Raw genomic sequence first — 15,116 nt, 5'->3', positions numbered from 1 at the left:
CTCTCAGTGATTTGTGAAGATTCGCTAGGAACAACACTTAAGTCGGATTTCATGTCAAACTGTTGGTCCCCTTTCCATGTTATGATTACAAGGTACACACAAGTTGCTGGAGTAGTGTCCAGTTGAAGACTTGCACTACTGTACCAGTATGACACAGCGTGTTATGCTCCCTGCATGTACTGATGGCTATACTTACGCAAGGTGGTCAGCAAAGTGTTTCAGTGTGCTCATCATGTTCCTGAAAGTTCCTTTCAGTGGTATGTGTGATGGTTAGACAGTTTTGAGTAATGACATTAACACATTTCTGTCACTTTTTGAGATTTAGTTATGAAGATTGTTGGTGAAGTTAGAGTGTCGTTTTAAGATGTTCATTTAGAACAAACCAGATGTGGTGTAGGAAACATATCAGAAATAAAGCTCTGATGGTTTTTATTAACTTTTATATTATTGAGCTTTGGAGCACAAGATGATAAGGAAATTAATAAACTGTAATTTTAAGGAAGCTAGTGTAAATTATTTATTTCTGCACTCAAAAACTGTTAGTAAATTTATTTGTCACAGGTGTGCACATGTTAAACTTGAAAAAAAATCTGTCTTGTAGGCTCATTTCTGGAACAATACTTGCATTCTCCTTACTGCATTTGTACACAGGACTGGTTCATTTTCCTACACATAAACAGACATTGTTTCCAAATGTAATAAGTGTCCAGCAGCAGTAACTAGTGCATGTTTTATTTAATTCAAACATTTTGTAGTAGTTTTAAAAAATCCTTTAGTGGTTTATCATAATGAATAAAAATTAGATACACTTCTGTATGGTGTATTGCACAAATCTAATAATGCTTTCCGGCTACTTGATATTTTATTATTGTTGTTGTTGTTGTTACTATTATTATTGTTGCAGAGATTTTATCGTTACCATGAGCTTCTAGCTCAAAAAGAACAACAAAGCAAGGAGTGTCAGGCTGTTGGCAGAGCATCACCACATGTGCCCTACTTTCAGATTTTCAAACAGTGTTTCCCACAGCTTTTCAACGTGTTTTTCGTTTTCTTTGTGACGTTGTCTGTTTTTCCAGCTGTTCATTCAGGTTAGTTGAAAATCATATGACTTATTTATTAGACTCTCTTGTGCATGTGAGAGATTATTAAATTGTATGTAGTAGTTTGCTTTTTACAGGGATAGAAGTTGTCTAGAAATTGTTGTCAGTAACTTTTCTGATATGATCTTTGATTGTTGAGATCACATGCCTTGTATTTGGTAGAACTATATCTGAGCAAATGGATAATTTATGAGGTAGAAACAGAGTTGTAACACGGGAGTAACCTTTTAAGTGGGCATGGCGGATATATGCGTGCATGCTCTGGTATTGCACAGTGGGTTCGACGGATATATCCGTCCACTGCGTTCTGTGGCTGGTAGTTAGTGGGAATGACGAGTTATCGGCCTGCCGTTGACACTGTGGTATTAGTTGAGCTTCGTCCACTAGATGGCAGCTCTTCTCATGCAACACAGCGTGTTCTAGGCTAGTTATAACATTGTCCACCCGAGCGCGTCGAGAAAATGCGTCCTGTGAAGCAGCTGCAAAAGCACGCCTTTTTTGTCTGTGTTTACTGCAGCCTTAGTGAGTGACCTTTTGCAATGGCGAAAAGAAGTCGTTTATCAGATTCGGAGATTGAGAAGCTGCTTTTAGAAAGTGACGATAATTTCAGTGACAGTTCTGAAAGTTTTCAAGATACAGATGTTGAGGATAGTGAAAGTGACTTCGATTCAGAAACATCTGACAACGAGACACTAATGCAGCAGACGGTACCTAGTGAATTTGTGAGTGGTAGTTCAGTTCGTATTCAATATTTGTTCAGTGGTAATAGTGGTACAGTTGTGCTTCTAAAACAAAACGATGTGATGAGTTGTTTTATGTATTTTGGCAGTTGTGCTTCTAAAACAAAACGATGTGACGAGTTGTTTTATGTGTTTTGTGGATGATGCTTTGTGCACAATGATAGCTGAACAGATGAACTTATATGCAGAACATTTCATAGCTTCTCATCCCAATTTAGCAGCATGCTCCAGGGTTCACAGTTGGCAGAATACTACACGTGACGAGGTAAAAACACTTATTGGAATGCTTGTACCTCAAGGAATTCTTCACAAACCAGACCACAAAATGTACTTTTCAAAGAGGGAATCAGTTGACACACCTTTCTTCAGGAAAGTGATGAGTGAAAAGCAGTTTTATCTTCTATTGAAATTCCTCCACTTTGCTGACAATACCTCATATGATCCACTAGGTACTCTCAGCAGAAAACTATTCAAAATTCACCCCATTATGGAGCATCTGCGGCCTAAATTCAGACCAGTGTACATGCCAGAAAGGAACATCACTGTTGACAAATCGTTGTTGCTCTGGAAAGGACGGCTTGGATGGAAGCAATATATTCCATCAAAGCGTAGCAGATTTGGCATCAAATTGTTTGAACTCCGTGAAAGCAGTTCTGGGTATGTATGGGACTTTATTGTTTACACTGGAAAGGACACTAATTATGGTAGCCACTATCCAGACAAAAAAAATAACCTCTCAAATTGTTTTGGAGCTTGCACTCGGGAAAGGCTACTGTATTTATCTTGACAACTGGTACACCAGTACAGATTTGGTGGACAAACTAACCAGCAATAACACCGATGTTGTCAGCACAATGCGGCAAGACAGGAAGGGGTTCCCTGACCTCGTAAAAAAGGAAAAACTGAAGAAAGGGGAGTACATAACAGGGTACAAAGGCAAGCAGATGGTAATGAAATGGAAAGACAAAAGAGATGTTGTTATGGTCAGCACCTTCCACGATGATACATTTGTAAATGTAGGTTAGGTTAGTGGTGTTTAACGTCCCGTCGACAACGAGGTCATTAGAGACGGAGCGCAAGCTCGGGTTAGGGAAGGATGGGGAAGGAAATCGGCCGTGCCCTTTCAAAGGGACCATCCCGGCATTTGCCTGAAACGATTTAGGGAAATCACGGAAAACCTAAATCAGGATGGCCGGAGACGGGATTGAACCGTCGTCCTCCCGAATGCGAGTCCAGTGTGCTAACCACATTTGTAAATGTAAACTCGAAGAAGGGAATCATTCAAAAACCACAAGTTGTCGTTTGCGTTTGACTACAACAAGAATATGGGGGGGGGGGGGGGGGGTGTGGATAGGTGCGATTCTCAGTTACAAAGCTACCAGATGGCCAGAAGCAGGCTGAAAAAATACTATCAGAAGCTTTTCCGCCACTTGTTGGATATTGCATGCTACAATGCATACATTCTGTACAAGAAGCATGGTGGCAAACAAAGTAGAATGAGCTTCCTGATTAGTCTTGGTGAACAGTTGACCATATCTTCACCACATCAAGGGACATCAGTAGGACGTTCACCTCGAACACCAAAAGCAACACGCCTTACAGCCAGGCATTTTCCAGACCTTCTGCCACCCACAACGAAGAAAAGATCAACAAGGAGGTGTGTGGTGTGTATGAGAAAAGGCCTTCGCAAAGAGACTTCATACTGGTGCGCAGAATGCGAAGTTTCCTTTTGTGCAGCACCTTGTTTTAAAATGTTTCACACTGAAAACAATGTGTAATATTGTGAAAATACAGTTTTATTAACTTCTACAATATATTTTATTCATTTCCACCCAATATCAACCGAGCGTGGTGGCACAGTGGTTAGCACACTGGGCTCGCATTCGGGAGGACGACGGTTCAATCCCGTCTCCGGCCATCCTGATTTAGGTTTTCCGTGATTTCCCTAAATCGCTTCAGGCAAATGCCGGGATGGTTCCTTTGAAAGGGCACGGCCGATTTCCTTCTCCATGCTTCCCTCACCCGAGCTTGCGCTCTGTCTCTAATGACCTCATTGTTGACGGGACGTTAAAACACTAATCTCCTCCTCCCAATATCAATTTGAATTCAACAATGAAAATGCGAAGGAAAACGTGAGAACAGTGCGCAGCCACCGCGAACGGGCGCGCTGGCCTATGTTACCCACTGTGGAAGAGGGGCGTGTACGCAAACTACCCACTTAACAGGTTAATGAGGCTTCAGAGGTATAAATGTTGCGCATTCTCATATAAGAAAATTAGGCAATGACACAACAGGTGTAAATTTTTCATCCCCCTTTTCCTTTGTTACGCTGTACCCAATAGATTTATGACTGTCCTTTCCCCTACAGGGGAAGAGTTAGGATTCTTCTCTTTAATTATACAGTGTTATTTTTGTCCTCAATTCAAAGCTTCACAAAGTTATTGATCTCTCCTTATCAAGATAATCTGTTTTACAAAACATAACTATTTGCTATGAATAGATAAGTGCTATTTTTTATTAACTATAAAAGTTATGATAAGACATCAGATGCTTGAAATAACCAAAAAGTAGCCTGTCTTGGTATGCAGTGAGTTTCATTAAGCTGTTGCTAGTGTATCAACTATTATTCTACATTCTTCCATTATAACGACAGCAGTTGTATGCATCATGATTTTATCCAAATGTGGCTAAGTGCATCTTTACTACACAGTTCTTAAGTATAGCCAAACTAAAATCTCGAACCAACAGAAACACTGCTGATCTGCACACCATCACTATTTCTATAGTCTAATGATTAGTTATTGTTGTTTATTCCAGCACTTGTCAGGCAAGCGTAGGTAGTCTTTATGTAAACAGCATGGTATGACTCAAAATACTTTCACTAGTCTGTGTGCATGACATGAAGGGGGAAAGGGGAGGGGGAATGATCTATTTTATCATTTTCATGGTTTCAGTACTCATTCTCTAATCCTTGTTTTTGTTGTTTTTGTTTTGTAAGTGACAGGGAGAAGTGTGTCAAATTGTAGTATTGAAGTATGTAATTAAAGCGTCTGTAAATTTCTGTTTTAATCATATTGTATTTGGAAAAGATAGAACTGTTAAAGATCTGTATTGAACGTTACCTTTTTATAATATCATGACTAATCATATCTTTGTTCCTACAGATATCAAACAGAGTGATCCAGATTTTATCATAAGTGAGAAGTACTTCACTGAGGTTACGTGTTTCTTAACATTCAACGTTTGTGCTATGCTTGGAAGCTTGTTGTCAGCTGTTTTCACATGGGTAAGTATTACTAATTGGAGAGTACTACTATTTTGTTTATTGTGAAGAAGTATTTTGGTTTAATTATAAAGACAAAAGTTTCAAATTTCTTTAAATTAGTCATCTCACCCATGTGCTGCAATGAGTTATTAAACATAATTATTGGGAGTTGCAGTTCTCCAGTTTCTAATCTATTTTTGTTATGGAATTAATGAAGAGGTAAGAAGAATGTGTTGAACTTTTAGGGAAGCTCACTGCCAGTTCATGGGATGATGTGTACTATGACATGGAAATGCCTAATGTAGTACTTCTGAATTATTACAATGCAATCAACTTGTGATAAAATATATGTGGTTGAAGTAACATCTTGCAGAGACTTCCTTAACATCCCTGTCACTTTATCATTTCTATCAGTATATATTACAACAAAAATATTCAATTATTGATAAAATATAATATAAACGAATAGATAAAAAAATCCACTCACCAGGGAACACACACACACACACACACACACACACACAAAAGGATTTAACTTTTACAAGCTTTCAGAGCCAGGGCTGAGACTTACCGGACGGGATGAGAAGGAAAGACAGATCCTTCTCATCCCGTCCGGTAAGTCTCCCCTGACTGGGTGACTCTTTTTAACTGTACTCCTTTTCCTAAACCTCTCCAGTCCTTTCCCTTCACCCCTCTTCCTTTCCCTTCAACTCTTCTGCCAGAAGAAGGAGCCACTGGCTCTATTGATCTTATTGTTGGGGTAAACATTAAACCTTAACCTTCCTTCTTCCAAAGTGGCTTGAATTCTCTATCGGATAAAACGTCCTCAGGGGTGATCCATTACATTTTATATCAAGCTTCAGAAAGAAACATCCAGTTTCTGAGTTGGTTAATATGCCCTTAATTGCTTTTCACTTCAGGTGACAACTGTCCAATAATATTCAAATTCAGGAATTGTAGAATTGAAGGAAATCATGGTATTTCAGCCTCATGATCACCAAATCAGTCTTAGAAATTTACTGTCATAACGCCAGGCACTATCATCTTATAACATGCACACTCTGCTGGGAACTGTGCATGTTAGGTTGAATGCATAACTTATCCTACCATTGTTCCACAGACCTTATTAATTATCTCTGCTTCTTTACTTTAGTAGACTGTAGACCCCTCTAAAAACACTAAAGATAGAAGAAAGTAGCAGAGATTCCCCTTGTGTTCTCAATACGTAAACATAGGAAGATAAAGTATACTTGTTGGACTACATTGGATTTTTTTCATAGGTCACACAGCCAGGTTTTGTGCTTCTTACAGTGCTGAAACCTTTACTTTGCATTCACCGGTTTACAAGATGTTTGCAATACCGACTATATTGTTAGGACCCACTGGCCGCAGGGGGTTATAAAGTGCTAGGATGACTGAGAGATATGATTTGGGGAGAGGGCTGAATCACGCCAGGGCATACAGAGAATCACAGACAAGTTTGGCATAGATTTTTATTCTGCTGAAGAATATACAGTGTCTCTACTGATCCAGTTGGCAATTGTGCAGTGTGTGTACGTGCATCAGCACAAACATATTCACTGGACTCTGCTGGTACGCCACTTGGCCTCTTTGTCCTTGTGATGTAATGGTTCCTGTCCTGGCGCAGGCGGCATGGCCGGCAGTGTGTGTTGGTCGAGCCGGAAGCCCCATGCAGCTGCCCACCAGAGTGTGGCTGGCTATTCCCTCAAGTGCTTCTTGTGAGCGAGCCTCAAAAGCTCCAGTCACTTGCCCAGGGCGGCAGCTTGCAGTCTGTCGGAGCATGTCACCAAGAGAGCAGAGGATGGCTGGCCGCCTGCTGCCCACACCTATGCCCCTCCTAGTTTTGGACTGTGGCATGCCTGTACAGCAGAGCTTGGCGGTTGATTTAGGGGGCCAATTGGCCACTGAAATTCATCAATTCATTAAACTCAAACAATCTTTATTCCCTCTGGTTCCAGATATGAACAGAATGGTGATGCAATTGCTTGCCTTATGCCTCTGGGCTCCCTTATTATACTCCTTTTCTTACATCTCTGATGTAGTCTGTGTGGAGGGGATGAGTGGGGTGTTCCTTAATGATTATAATGTCAGCTTTTTGTGGCCTGCTTCCGCCCCCACATACAGGTTGCTAGGTCCTGTTATAGCTGCAGCATACAGGTATTTTGTTGCATGTCAGTGTCGTGTGTTGCGCCTGATTTCTCCACACCCATCTCCACATTTGTGTATATTCCTGCCAGGCCGTGCTTCCTCACCTGCGAGTGATGTCGTCAACTTACCCTGCAGAACTACTTGCTTAATAACAATACTACCAGTGCCCACTGTCCAATGTGTCCATCGGTCCTGTAACTTTTACCTTCCGAATGCTGCCCAAAATTTTCAAGGATTCCTTAAATCTATACCTATACTTATTTGTAATGCAGCATACCTCTTCCCTTTCGAGAAGATTCATCTCAAATCTCAAATATCTGGCTCCCACTAAACTACCTTAACTGTAATAATTTATATATTGAGGACAATCCTCCAGTTCACATTGTAATTTCCCCACATGGAACTTCTCTTCACACTTATATTGCCCCCCTTAACTACCATGTACCCCTATTGTACTCTTAAATACTAATTAACTCCTTAAAATGCCTATCAACCATTCTGCTGGTTATTGGTGTGCTGGCATGTCTACAGCATATGCCTACTTCCATTTTACTCAGAAATACAGTACGCAAAATTCTGCTAAAAACATGCCACAGCCAGTAGCCGATACACTTAATTTTGACACTTTGGGCCGCTGCTGTTCCCGTGAATAGTTTACATGCCGCCACATTGTCTGCAGATTGTGGTCTAGTGGCTAGTGTTGCTACCTTTGGATCATGGGGTCTTGGGTTCGATTTCTGGCTGGGCTGGGGATTTTCTCTGCTCGGGGACTGGGTGTTCGTGTTGTCCTCATCATTCCATCATCATTCTTGAAAGTGGCTAGATTGGACTGTGTACAGATTGGGAATTTGTACAGGTGCTGATGACCACACAGTTGAGTCCCCCACAAACCAACTAACATCATAGTCATCATAATGCCACGTTTGTTTCATCAAAATTCTTCCTTGCTGGGACTTGTAATTTGTCCAAAGACTGCATAAGTTATGGATTGATTGTTATTTAAACAGGCTAAAATTTTGAGTAGGTAATACCCTCAGACATCCTTCCAGCCAGTACAATGTATTCTGTGACAGTGTCATAACAGTTGAGCCTGCGAGTGTAGCCAGAATATGAAAGTCTGTCCCAATTATCTCACAAGGTGTACCATTAATAATCATTCTACTTTCCCAAAGCTCGAGTTTTCTCAACTCTACTGATCTTCCTCCTTCATAGCAATTCAAGCATAAAGTTCTCAGCATGAAGACTGACTATACCATGTGTATACTGACCCTCTGAAAGTAAGTTCAGGCTGTCAGAAGCTCTCACAACTTGTCCCATTTAGATTCCCCAGTAGCAAACTCACTTCAAATATTTCCTTGTCAGTCCATAGATGGTCACCCAGACGGATCACAACCTTCCCGTGTGCGTACCTTTCCAACTTTACCCATGACATTACCATGAGTCTGCCTGTTGTCCAAGGCCAGCAATACTTCTCATGTTCTCACTTGTGCCCACATCCCCAATATCCCCTATTTCACTGGATACAGGTGAATGATGTAGCATTGAAACTCCCAAGTTTCTCCCCGCAACAGGTACACGGATCGCTATATGCATCCTGGCCACATCTGTTTCTGCCTCTACCCTAACTATATGGAAGAACAGTGCAACATTTTGGCTATGTGCTGTAACTATGTGGAAAACTGCTCTTCTGCTTGACACAGTCTGATTATGAATACCTTAGGTGAAAAGTTGCCCATTTACCACATAAAACATCACCTCCTGTAACACTACCACTTCACTCCAGTCATCCCCAAGTTGGTCTGTTATTCCATGTAGTAAATTGTGCTGGATTCAATTTTTTGTCCAGTGCACTCAGTTGCTTCTGTATTCCCTCCAAATTGCTATTCAGCACTTCCCTCGTCCCACTAACACATCGAGTTAGCTCTGTTGCCAGTTCCTGTACTAGTCCCATGTTATTCAGCAACCTTTGTTCCAAGTTTGATAACAGTGCTGTATGCCACTCCATGACATCGTTCACAGAACTTATCTGCTGAACCTGAACAACTGTGATATTTAACTCCTGGACTTCCTCATCAACTGCTGTGGCGAATGTCGTCTTTAACAATGTTCCTCCTCCATTTACTCAGTCGCTCTTCCACTGGCTCCTAGCTTGCGGAATCACATCCATCAACTGTGACAACTGCTTCCTTAATTTACTGTAAGTGAACTGCAACTCCTGGTACTCTCCTTTATCTATCTAAACAAATTATTTCCCTTTGCCTCCTTATACCATTCTTAAAAGACTTCTTCTAACCTATGTACCTCATTTATAATCTCCCAGATCTTCACTATTGCTTTTAGCATCCATTTATGACTAGTAAACCAAACAGCTGTTTCTCTTGAGAACATCACACCAAATTCTAGAAACTGAGCAGCTATTACAGGCCCTGCCTCACCCTTACTGAAAGTCAACAACAGCAGGACCATCCTCATCCTTATGCATTGTTGAACAAAATTACTGTCTCACCTCCTCCCTTCTTCTGAGAATGCACGCATGCGCGCGCGCGCCCTCACACACACACACACACACACACACACACACACACACACACACACACACACACACACACAAACAAACAAAGAATATCAATAATAACAATATGAATAAAAACTAACAACTCTGCATCATACAGCGTACTTACATGACCTTAAACTACATAGCACATCATGCCCCTTACGCTGCTCTACTAATTGTTGCAGTTGCCTTGCTATAGGGTATGACTTCCTATAAATTGGTGTACTATCCCATGTTGGTATGTGCCGTTGTGTCACTGGATTGCTGGGAAACCTCCATCTGCACAAAATAAATCACTAAACCTCAACAAGTTTTCCACAGCCATTCAATCATTGCCCTACAGGTGACCCACTTTCCCTCATAACACTTCCGCGTCAGCAGTTGTTTGTGGCTTTTCTCTAGACTCGACCTATCCAGGTTTCAAGACTTCCAGTGTGATTATTATTGCACCCTCTGCGAAAGTTATCCACACTAACCAGAATCATTTTTTCCGCAATAATCTCATTTGCACGTGCCAAACTCCTGCAGATGAAACAGTGTAAACTATCCAACTCTTTATTACTTAAGAGTTCAGTCACACATAATGTTTCTCAATATTTCTCTTGGCAAATCAGTATCCACTGAAACCCACTCTTCCATTCCCGTATCGACTGGTATTTTATGCTGCTGCTCAATCTGTACTGAAAACATTCATAAATATCAACCTTAGCATGATGTTTGTTGAGAAAGTAGCGCAAGAACCACTGAATAGCCCTCGCTTACAAGTGGCAATACCTGCATATGTTTCCTGAACTAATTTTTCTCAACTGAAAACTCCAATACTGCCATACCCAATTATTTCACACTATTATCGCTAACCCCTTGTAACCTATATCATGGTCACTGCAGTCCCCTATTTCCCATGAGGTTCAGAATAGTAATGGACACATGCGCCCCAATGTCAACCAAAAACCTTTGTTTCCTAACACTTACCAAGCCCATTAGGTAGCATTCCATCTCTGCACTAATTTGTGCAGTGTTACAGTCTATTGGAACTGCCTTCCAACAGTTGAAGCACTCCCGTTTGCATTTACCAGCTGCTTCCCATGGATGTGCTTCCCACCTTTCCTACTCTTACACATGCATAGCACTCTTGTTGTCTACATTGCTTCCTTGTATGCCCCTCCCAGCCACGTCTATAACAACTGATTTCAGAACTGAACACCTGGTGGTCCACTTTTTGCTTTGATAATATCCACCTCCTCTACATGTGTTGCAGTCCTAAGAACTGACACTAATTCTTCTGGCTTTTCCATTTGTACCCTCTGTGACATCTCTGTTGGTATACCATGCAGAAAAACATCCACTGCTCTATTTTCTGCCTCTTGGAATAACAGCCTATTAGCTCCTGCACTCTGGGTCTGTGCACATATCTTTGCATTCACAGGATGTATATGCCCCAGGACAATCAATAAATCTGGGAAAACCCCAGGAATTATTCAGAATTCTGGAAATTTTTGATTGTTTTAGTTTTCAGTTAAATTTTGTAGTTTTGACTGGTAAGAACTGATACTCTAACAAATAATATTACTGTATTCCGCTAGTGCAGAGTAATACTACAGCAATAAAATATAAACGAGAGGAAAAAAACAACAAACTGCTTCTCATGAGCGTGATGTCACAACTGTTTATGTTAGGTTCATTTGAGCAGTTGCCAGAGGGCTCATGTGCATGAGCAGTCCAGTCCCATACGAGCAGTATCTTCTCCCGCTTCTGGCTACTTGGAGCCAGATGCTAACCAAAAAAATTTATCTGGCGCATGCCAGCTGCCAGATTCGTGCATGCACAGAGCAGTCTGAGCTGTAGTGCAGACAGGGATAGTCTCCACGTGACCTGTGTTTACGTTAAGTGATTTTGCTGTTTCCCTTTAGTTTACAGCTCCCCTCATCAAATGAAAACAAAATGGATTACTGTGGCCGGGAGCTATCAAGTCAATTAAAATACATTCACGTAATTACGGTAGGCTGGAATATATTATTAGTTTGTTTCCTGATTATATTTTATTTCCATGTTTTTGGCAGGCAAGCAATAATTGCCTTGCAGAACAATGAAGTTATTTTCATCAGTTTTCCAAAGAAATTTGGTTTTTATTAATATTTTCTGCTGAGACAGTCAATTTATTTGAAACGAAATGTTTCATTCGAGACCATTGGCTAACTTCAGCTGCTTGCTGAATTTTAAGTGCATATTTTCATTTTCTGGCACATATGGCATTATGCCATAATAAAGAACCAAACGCGAGGTAGTACAGTACTGGTATTCGAAGAAAATGTACATCCCAAAAACCATACCAGGTTGAGGTCTACTTCATTGTGTATCCGGACATACGAATGTGCACTTCAAGCTGAGTTGTACATTGGAGTATGTTTTACAAAATTCCGATGCTCTTGGGGTATCCTCTGATGATGTCCTGTTTCTTTTATGATGTAAGATCTCTCAATGCTTTATATGTATGAACATATGGGCTACATACGCCATCATAGCTGTGCACGCGCAGTGATGCCTTTTTTCTGGCGCTCTCTGGCAACTGCTGCAACGAACCCATTTCTAACAGATTACGGGAAGATATTGCGAATGGTAGTTTGAAAAGCTCTACTTTCAATGTGAATTGCCCTTTATGTAAGATGAATTCTGTTACATGTGAGAATGTGCGATGAATTTCTTAAATCACAGAGTGTTTGACTCTCGTTTAAAACTTAACACTTTGAGGACCAGTCACTGAAAAGAATTTCTAACACAGAAGACTAGACATTTATGTCATTATTTTAAATTTTACTGGCACATTTGTGTTATGTACCTTAAAGAATAACACACACATAAAAAGACCAATTTACATGTAAAAGCTTAGCTTCTCTTGTAGCTTATTAATCTTCGAGATCAATATTTATGTGAAAGTTTAGCTTTTCTTGTAGCTACACTATGTGTATTAATTTAAACGATTAACGTTTCCTGTTTGTGTTAACACTACTTAACAATGGTGTTGCTATTTGCTGACATCACGTGTCTTATGCTATGAATATCTACTGTCATCTGCTGGCCAGATTATCTGATATGAACTGTGATTAGCTTACAGAAGGGCATCGTAATCCCAAATTCAATGTTTTGGAAACTAACATGCTTTGTTTGATAGAATGTGAATTTATCATTTCATAATTATGAAAATATGCAGCTTATCGTTATATGAAAATACACAATGTACATGTTGCTACTCATTAGAGATCTTTCCAATGTTTTTTTTCTGGGTTTCATTTTCTAAAGTGATGGCGGGAAGATCCACTGTTTATAAAGCGTTAACCATTCAAAGGATTGATAAGTTTTAGAGTTCCATGGGAAAGTATATTGTCACTTAACATGAGAAAAGTGTATTTTCACCCAGGAAAAAGTGTATTTTTTACCAGGAAATCCGGGAATTTTTTTCCTTGTCCGTGTATACACCCTGATTCAGTTTATAATTCTATACGAGAACGTCTCCACAGACTTGTTGCACTACATTGACAAAGTACTTGTACTACTGGCACAGTACGGCAGCTCACTCTCGAAACATATGTGCTTTACTCGAGGTCCTACAGTACATACAGCATACCTAATATCCTTAATAAAAATTTTCACATCCTCTGTTGCCTTGCCTAAAAAGAGATTAATTAATGTGACCACTGTGGGGTCGGATGAGGCAGAAGGCACTCTCAATCCAGATTTATTTTCATCATCATCATCATCATCATCATCATCCAATTGCAGCTGAACCTGACTCGCTTTCCCATGCTCTAACTTACAATTAAGTTTGAAATTTCTCTACCTCTTGTGCACCAATTCCTATGTTAACGTATGCACTCGCTGAGTTAAAGTGGCAACTGGATCTGCATAGCGGTAGCCTGTTTTTCCACCATTTTGCATACTCTAGTCTAAGAAAAAGAAAAAGAAAAACACACACAAAAAAGCACAGATACACAAAAATCTAACAACAAAGTAATTCTTCTAGTGAGTCATTGACCACCTACACTCAGTACAGCTACTAGCCAGATGAGCAATTTGCCTCTACACAGAACAGTTTGCTGCTTCAGCTCTGGTACATGGCACGCCTTAGCTCAGATAAATAACCCTGACACGGAGAGCAAACGCCAAAAATAGAAATAAAACTAGACTCACCTCACCACATTGTGCTCAGCTGATACCACCAACCCCACTTCAGGTGCCACTGCCTCACTCACCACTCACCCAAAACCGACTCTCTCACCAAATTGTAGTGTCGGACACAGACGAACACTTTCTGACACCAGATTGTTACAATGCCCTGACCCAAGGGATCGTAATGCGACAGGATGACTGAGAGATATGGTTTGGGAGAGAGGGTTGGATCACGCCAGGGTGTGCGGAGATACACAGACGAGTTTGGCACTGACATTTATTTCGTCAAAGAGTACACTGTGCCCCTGTCGATCCAGATCGACGGCGGTGCAGTGTGTGTACGTGTGTGTCAGTGCGAGTGCCAGCAACAGAATCTCCTGCTACGGTACACGCCTTCTGACCTCGTGAGGTAATAGCTTCTGTCTCGGACTGGGCAGTTCGGCCGGCAGCAGTTGTTAGCCGAGCTGGAAGCCGCACGCCTGCCCTCTGGAGTGCAGGTGGCTATTCCCTCTAGCACTTCTCGAGGTCACTGTGTAGATGTTAGAGGGCAACAACTGCCAGTCATCGTAGTGGAGCGTCTCCACCCTTGTCAGTGGCAGTTTGTACCTGTCAGACAAAGTAACCCGGAGAGTGGGTGACAGCTGCCCCTGCTCCCTGCACCCACACACCACTGACTTTCTCAGACCCACATCACCATTGCTGTGATGCATCTGTACGGCAGAGTTCGGCGATTGATTCGGCGGGCTGGTCGGCTGCCAAAATTTGTCACCAGATCATTGTGATTAGCCTACGTCTGAAACAATCATCATTTTTTCCTGTATCAGGTGCAGTCAGAATGGTGACACGACTGGTTGGCTAGAGCCTCTGGGCTCCCTTATTTATACTCCTTTTCTTTCATCTTGTGTAGTTTGTCTGGAGGGGACAAGTGGAGTGTTCCTTAATGTTTATATTGTCATCTTTTTGTAGTCTAGTTTGACCTTCATATACAGATTGCTACGCACTGTTGTAACAGCTACGTTTGGGTGTTTCATAGCACTTCAGTGCTCTGTGTTGCACCTGATTATTCCACACCTGTCTCCTCATTTGTTTATAGTGCCTGCCAGGCTGTGCTTCCTTTCCTACGA

The 15,116-nt window shown here is 41.1% G+C and overlaps 1 protein-coding gene across 2 annotated transcripts in view; it reads left to right on the top strand.

Annotated features, from left to right (window-relative positions):
* Window positions 1-15,116, top strand: part of LOC126473418 (equilibrative nucleoside transporter 1) — a 98,684-nt gene that overhangs the window by 61,442 nt on the left and 22,126 nt on the right. For both annotated transcript variants that reach the window (XM_050100446.1, XM_050100445.1), the window contains exons 8-9: window positions 905-1,088; window positions 5,005-5,126. In XM_050100446.1, coding sequence (XP_049956403.1) covers window positions 905-1,088; window positions 5,005-5,126 — 306 coding nt within the window. The remainder of the gene's footprint in view (window positions 1-904; window positions 1,089-5,004; window positions 5,127-15,116) is intronic.

This window comes from Schistocerca serialis, chromosome 4 (assembly GCF_023864345.2).
Source record: "Schistocerca serialis cubense isolate TAMUIC-IGC-003099 chromosome 4, iqSchSeri2.2, whole genome shotgun sequence".
Lineage (NCBI taxonomy): Eukaryota > Metazoa > Arthropoda > Insecta > Orthoptera > Acrididae > Schistocerca > Schistocerca serialis.
The sequence above is the reverse complement of the archived record's forward strand: the minus strand, read 5'-3'. Positions and strand labels throughout refer to the sequence as shown.